Source organism: Nicotiana tabacum, chromosome 6 (genome assembly GCF_000715075.1).
Source record: "Nicotiana tabacum cultivar K326 chromosome 6, ASM71507v2, whole genome shotgun sequence".
Lineage (NCBI taxonomy): Eukaryota > Viridiplantae > Streptophyta > Magnoliopsida > Solanales > Solanaceae > Nicotiana > Nicotiana tabacum.
In genome coordinates, this window is record NC_134085.1 from 214,196,844 (window position 1) to 214,204,317 (window position 7,474).

The window sequence follows — 7,474 nt, forward strand, 5'->3', positions numbered from 1 at the left end:
TTTTTTTACTTTATCAATTATTTCGAGCAATCAATTGAAAGCTAATATAAATATGTGATTGGTCACCAAAATCGATTTGTGATAGTATGAGTAGGGGTGGACAAAGGAAACCAACAAATTGCATCAACCCGATAATCCGAGTCAAACCGAGTAAAAAAACCCGACTATGGTTTGGTTTGATTTGGTTTGGTGTTGAAAAAAAAATCCAACCATAATTGGTTTGGTTTGGTTTTAACTAAAGAAAGTCAGACCGAAACCAAACCAACCCGACATTACATATATAGAAATTTTAGATATATTTAATATATAAATATACTCATTGTGATGTAATATATAAATATTTCTTAAAAAATTTCATAATTTTATCTTTTAAGGTATTATTTCAAGGTTGGACTTAGAACTTTTGAATGTTCCAATAAATTTTATAGCCATTAATATTAGTAAATTAAATAATGCTAATAAAAGCCCAAACCAAAATCAAATCAATACTAATGCTAACAAAATAGATTCAATTCAATACTACGAACGGGAATATATTGAATATCTATTTTTTGTTTTGCAATAATTTAGATAAAATGCATAACCTATTTTTATTTTTTCTTTAGCGTTTAGTCATGTAATTAATACTCCCTTATTAGTCTACTTATTTTAGCATGGCTTAGTACTTTTAGATTATGTTTATTTTTATTATGACTTTTTAATTAGCAATATTATATTACATAATTTTATTATCTTTATTGTTGAATATTTTAGGATAATACCATGACACATCTCATATTTTGTATTATTTTCTTGGAAAATACTTTATATAGTTGTCTCTTATTAGGATTAAAGAAATATTTTGAGCACAATCATATGTTTTGTTCTACGAAGATTTTACCGGAGAAAAAAACCCGAATAACCCGAGAAAAACTGAGAGTGAAAAACCCGAATTTTATTGGTTTGATTTGGTCTTTAAATTTAATAACCCGACACAATTAGTTTGGTTTGGTAATTATAAAAGAAGCAAGTAGGAACTAGCAAGACATGAAATTTGAAGCCTTCCGTGTGAACATTTCACACGGCTCCTTCCTCCCATTCAAAATCTCCCTCCCAAGCTATCACCAAAATTCCCCCCCAAGTAACCTATCTGTATACATGGATGTCTCTATACATAGCCACAGAAGCCGGGAAGAAAGCACCATTTTTCTTCTCCTGCACTTTGTTTGTTGTTTCATCTCTAGTGTTTGATTTTTGGAGCTAAAGGAAAAAACATGATAATGGGCGATGAGAGGATTGAGGTAGCTTTCTTCGATGTTGAGACAACTGTACCGACCCGACCCGGACAAGGATTCGCAATCCTAGAGTTTGGGGCTATTCTTGTTTGTCCAAGGAAACTCGTCGAGCAGGAGAGTTACTCCTCCCTAGTACGGCCCACTGATCTGGCCCTCATTTCCACACTCTCTGTTCGCTGTAACGGTATTACCCCAGAAGCAGTCACAAACGCCCCCACCTTTGGTGAAATCGCTGACAAAGTCTATGACATTCTCCATGGTCAGCTCCACATCACCCAGCTCACGTGCATTTTGTAATATTCTTTATTTTCAGTGTTTTTGCGCTGTGTTTTCTATTGGCTGGCTTTTGAAATGATTATTATGTTGTTTGTGCAGGGAGAATATGGGCGGGCCACAATATAGTGAAATTTGATTGTCATCGGATTCGGGAAGCATTTGCTGGGATTGATAGGGCAGCACCAGAGCCTAAGGGAATAATTGATACATTGTCCTTATTGACTCAGAGATTTGGAAGGAGAGCTGGTGACATGAAGGTATATAAAATGTTCCAACTTTATGGAAAATATTTATGTAACTGAACTAGGATTAGTCAACTGATTAATGAATCAGTGTGGTTTAATGCGTTTTTGTGTTTAAATTACATAAAGCTTACTAGCACCTGAATTGTTCACGTTAATCATATGAATTTGGTTTTGATCTCACACTTTAGTTTAGGATGTAAACATCAGGCTTGCTAGGAGTTTGCTTCAATGGTTATTGCAACCTTTTTCTCTGTTGAAGCCACTGAATAATAAAGGAAAGAATAAAAAATTGTTTTACATATATCCAATATGAGCATATCAGCTTATATCAGCCTAGTAAATTGCACTATTCTTGTGAAGCATGTCATCTAGGAGCCTAAACATTCTCTCTTTACGGTCGGGAGTTTCTTTTCGAATTTAAATGTGATCATTTCTGTTCTCTCAAGGCTTACTTTTCTATTTGGTTAGTTAAATGGATTAATGTAATGCTGTTCTTTTTCTCTAAACTATGTTTTGCTCTTATTAGGAAGTAAAGACAAAGAGAATAATGGGAAAAATTTCCATCATTAAATACCACATATTGTTTAGAGAAGCAGGAGTATTCAGTTTCTTTCTATTTCTCTTCTTTTTGCAGTGCTTTAAAGATAAAAGTAAAAATCATTTTTTAATATTTTTTATGCAAGAATATGGAGTTTAGGCCACTTGCGCTAAATAGGAGAGATGCGGAAGTTTTGGGTACTGTAATGAACTAGAAATCTCAAGGATGCAAGCGTTCTTACTTTCAATAGTTAACTGCTGATTGGCTTCTTCTTTTTTTCTATATCATTTTCCAGATGGCCTCACTTGCTAGTTATTTTGGCCTTGGACAGCAAACACATCGGTAAAAAACTTTTTTTTTTGTGTTTTTCCGTAAGTTGAATATCAAGTTTCAGTTACCGATTATTGTAACTAAAGGTTAATGCTCTTTGGCCCTCTTGCTTACCTTTATTAACTTGCAGATTGGAAAACGTGGAATATGGTTATTTCCTTCTTTTTAACTTCCCACTATGCTTATTCTTGTTCAATATACCTCAATAAGCAACATAGAATGTGTTAATAGAGTTTGGTTCATGTCTTAATTTTCTTGTTTTCTGCAATTTGTATTCAAGTTAGGTGCTTTGTTCTTGCATCCTCTTTTTTGCCCCTGTTGAAGCAGGGGATTGGGAGGGTAACTCTTGTTACTTTTAACAGAGAAATGTACTGCTGGTGGGAAATGTAATGTGCTCTTTGTTTGATACTTTTGATGCTTCTTTTCCATGGAATTGCAAGTTCTTACTCTTTCTATTGATATTGAGAATGCAAATGTTTGCTGTGATTCTTCTCAGGAGTTTGGATGATGTCCGAATGAATCTTGAAGTGCTGAAGTATTGTGCAACTGTCTTGTTTCTGGTAAGCTAGTCATCCATCACACCTAGTAGTATTTTCTGTAATTTGTTTGGTCGTAAGACATTGTTTTGTTCATGATGCTTAAAGTTGGGAGAATGTTAGCATTACTTGTGAAGTTAACCCCATCTGACATGTTCTGATTTTTCTTCTTGTTCTTGTCGTACTATTTTCCTTTCCCCCTTTCCTGTCTTTTACCATCCATTGATATCGAGCAAAATATATCTAAACTAAATGCATTACGCTACAATATTATTCTCTGTGGTTCAATTCCAGTTTCGGCAAACATAAGAACTCCAGATGATATTGGTAATTGTTATGATCAATCAAAAGCCAAGTTGCATAGAATGGTCCTCCTTTGTTTTGGTCTGTTGCTAAACACCTGAAAGACTGCAGCGCTGAGTGTAATCCATAGGTGTAATGGATTTTGTCTTTCTAATTGCCTTAACGGAGGCGCAAATTGTCTTCTGGACCACAGCTGAGTGTCACAGGCTAGAGTTTGACAACAAAAATAACATATGATGGAGAATTTTGCTGTCTCACAATTTCTGGGCTGGTCTGATATTTTCTGTGTTGACATATAATCAGAGGAAATAGTGGCACTGCTGATCCTCAAACTTGTTCCTTAGACTGACCTTTGAAAGGCTGGCCAAAATAGACTCGCCAAAGGTTTATACTGTGGCATTGATGATATGACTCGGGATACACACAACGGAATATTAAAAACATTAATAAAAATAGAATGATAGAAATTCCAAAGGAATTGAAAAACAGAAAAAATCTTAGATTCTCACTGAACGTCCATGGTGACAATTGATATATGAAATCATGCACCCCAAAGAACAACAAGAAAGAACCAAAAATATAAAGATTAAACAAGAAAAGAATTACCCCAAAGAACTAAAGCTTGAAAATAATTCCTAAGTTCACTTCAAACAACAAAGTTTCTAACCTCACCAAGGTGTTTGTAATGACAATATGCAAATTCTCTCCTAAAGAACAAGTTTACCAAGTATTTTTTAGCTATTACATGAAGCTAAGGAAAGACAATTCCTACTCATTAATGAAAATTAAAGCTCTGACTGTATTAAAATTGAGCCAAAGATTATCTTTACTTTAATCCAGTGTCCCCGACCTGATCCTACTGTGGTTTCGTTTCTGTTGGTTTTGGGGTACTGCCATCAGCCTGCTTTTCTCACCCTTAAATGGATGCACTTATGTAGCTTTTATATTGTCATTCTATGAACTCGGGATTGATATTATTTGCTTTCTGAACTTTTGTTTTGGCTGAACAGAGTAATGAATTATGTCTATGCTGCAGGAATCCAGCCTGCCAGACATATTTACAGAGAACAGTTGGGTGTCTCCTAATGCTACTACAAGAAGCCGTGCTAATGGGAGAGCTTCTCCAGGGGAGACGGGCTTCAGTGCAGATAGACCCTCATCAAGTGTCAAGATAGAAACTTATGTGGAGAGGATGGCAGAAATCAACCCTTTTAACATGGCCAGAGTGGAAGAGTCCCTTCTATCAGATGACATGGAAGATGAATCTGGTTCATATTCTCCAGGATCTTCCACAACTGCAACTGAGAGTTTCATTGGCTGCCCTGACTTCTTAGAACCAAATGAAATCTCAATACCTTCGGTCTCTGTAAGTCTTGCCCCTTTTTGTCGTGGGTCTCAGAAGATACAGGTATTGCACGACTATGGTGAACTACAAATTTGCTGTAGACGAATGAAGGTGCGGTTTGGTGTTAGTTCAAAGTATGCTGATTATGCTGGTCGGAGACGATTGAGTTTTGTGGTTGATGCATCATCAGACCTGTGCCAAATCCTGGATGCAGTTGATAATCTTGCTCAAAAACTATCTGTCGACTCAGGTAGCAGCTCAGAGTGGAGGCCTGTGGTAACTAGAAAACCTGGCTTTATGAACTATCCTACTGTCCGATTAAAGTAAGTTCAAATCTTTCTATTTTGCACCTCTGCAAGTGAATATGCTTAGTTTTCGTGTTACTCAAAATGAGGAAAGCTTATGTCTATGCTTGCATTTTTTTTCCTGTGTAGTTACTGCTAACTTTTCTTTATCCATTCTCACCTTAAGCGTCCTAACGTTCAAGGATGGATACATGTCTTGAACAAATTATGTGCTCTTATCCCTCAGAATTTCTATCCCTAGTATTCACATGAGCTACTACTGAGTTTTTCAGTTCATGGTTAGTCCAAGTTTCTTATTAAAAGCTAGGACATAAGAGTTGTGAAATACCTCAGATAAAGTGGTGGTGTTATATTTTATGTCCTCTGTGTTAGTCCTGCTCCATTTACCGGAGCAAGCAGCTTCTTTTCACTGACATGTAATAAGCTATTCTTAACATGTGTAAACATGCAGTTTACCAACTGTTATAGATGGTAACAATTCCCGCTGGATCACAGAGATTTACCAGAAAGAATCTTCTACAACACAAAAGCTCGTCTTTAGTAAATTCGATGTGACAGAACTGGAGTCCTTGATAACACCAGGAACATTTGTGGATGCTTACTTCTCTGTGGATTCATATGACATCCAACAGAATGCTGGCATCCGTTTAGTCGCAGAAAAGTTGATCCTGCACTCCACCTAATAGTAATAGATCAGGTCCCAGATTGACTTGTATAACTTAAACTTAGGTGGCTTGGACTGTTTATGAGATTGACCATAGTTAGAATGATTCCTGTGAAATCTTTCAAGAGGGAGACTTTAATTAGCTCTGATAAATTGAAAGGTTTTATCCAACCTATCACCTGTAAGTTAAGTGAACTTTGTTCCCACGTCTTTGTGTTTAATGTGATAAAAAATTCACAGGTGACTTTACCGTGTTGTTTTTATTAGTTGGACGACCATTTATATGTTATTCCTTTTGACAGATTCAATATATATGACTGACTCAATAATCGCCCTATTTTATACGACGTTCACTACGTGCAAGAATTCAAATGCATTAGATCTTTTAATTATTAGACCTGACAAACTATGTTTTCAACTACATCAGTTTAACATCTTCTTCTACTACTATTTATATAATACGCAATTCAACATTAATATAGTATTTCATGTTAAATTAAAGGTAAAACTCTTTCTTTAATAGTTCAACTACTTAAATCTCGTTCAATCCATAAACACGTGCAATTTCATCTCTAATTGACTTATCCGCCCTCATGTTTACAATCGGCCAATAAATAAAGGAAACAATAATTTTTTTTTACTACAATTATTAGTAATTAGCCATACTTAATGTCATAGGGGTGATTTGTGCCACTCGAACTCAGCCCGAGGTTCACCTCCGTGCGGCAGTCAAGCCCAGCCTTGACTTCAGCCTTTCCAACACTTAGTTTTATTTGTAGGGACGTTTGAACTTGGAATGAAAATAGGCAGCAAAATCTGTAAATAAAGGCACACGATATACAGGAATTTCTTCCCAACTTGTATTAATGAGTGAATACAAGAACACAAAAGCCAACCCTATGGCCAAGACAAAGAATTCCCTAATTCCCTGCCCCAAAATAGTTTTCCCACCCTTAGGAAAATAACTTAGACGATTTTTGGCTAACAATGCCTTAGACTAAGTTTCTGCCCCCTTTTGGACAGCCTAGGCAAATATTTAAAGGCTACAATCAGTTGACAAAGCCCCAACTGATGGGCAACAAGTTAAGACAAAGTACAAAAACGTGGGCACACTTTTAGGCCATGATCAGCATGTCTTAGAAGAGGTTGCAACTGCCAACTGCTTCCCATGTGCTTGGCACATGTTTTTCCAACTGCTGCTTGTGCACAGTTTGGTCCGATTTCGCCCAGCTGCTTTGTGCCAAGGCTGGCATTGCGCCCAACCTTGTCTTTGACACTGCTTCGCGCCAATGTCATTGCCACAGCTCGCCATCCACTGACTTAGCCACACACGTCCATTGTCAAAGCTGCCCGCCCATGTCAAGTCGCCCCCGACTTGATCAAATCTGTCCGTATCATTTGCCTTTGCTTGTCCCGCCTTGCCTTACCTTGCCTTGCCATGTCTTTGCCCCTGCTTGACATGGCTTTGCCTTGCCATTGTTTTGCCAAACCTCACATCTAAGAAAAATGCGCCTTGCTTCCGTTCAAGGTGCGTTTGTCGAACCCTGCATTGTCCGTCATGCCGAGCAGCCCTTCATGATGTTGCCCCATTTTTCAGGTTGTGTGCCAAGGCCATCATGAAAATCCTTGTCACACCTGCCGAGGACCTTTGTCAGGGG

General features: G+C 37.1%; 1 protein-coding gene across 1 annotated transcript; it reads left to right on the top strand.

Annotated features, from left to right (window-relative positions):
- The first annotated feature begins 1,046 nt into the window (after positions 1-1,046).
- Positions 1,047-6,111, top strand: LOC107818976 (protein NEN1). The gene is made up of 6 exons (XM_016645055.2): positions 1,047-1,533; positions 1,650-1,807; positions 2,629-2,675; positions 3,160-3,223; positions 4,539-5,170; positions 5,604-6,111. Exons 1-6 carry the CDS (start codon positions 1,254-1,256, stop codon positions 5,833-5,835), a joined length of 1,413 nt encoding a protein of 470 aa, XP_016500541.1. The 5' UTR covers positions 1,047-1,253; the 3' UTR covers positions 5,836-6,111.
- Positions 6,112-7,474: the final 1,363 nt, after the last annotated feature.

Coding starts and splice junctions, on each gene's coding strand:
- LOC107818976 (XM_016645055.2), top strand. CDS start 1,254: ATGATAATGGGCGATGAGAGGATTGAGGTAGCTTTCTTCGATGTTGAG. Junction 1,808..2,628: donor GGAGAGCTGGTGACATGAAG/GTATATAAAATG, acceptor ATCATTTTCCAG/ATGGCCTCACTTGCTAGTTA. Junction 3,224..4,538: donor GTGCAACTGTCTTGTTTCTG/GTAAGCTAGTCA, acceptor TCTATGCTGCAG/GAATCCAGCCTGCCAGACAT.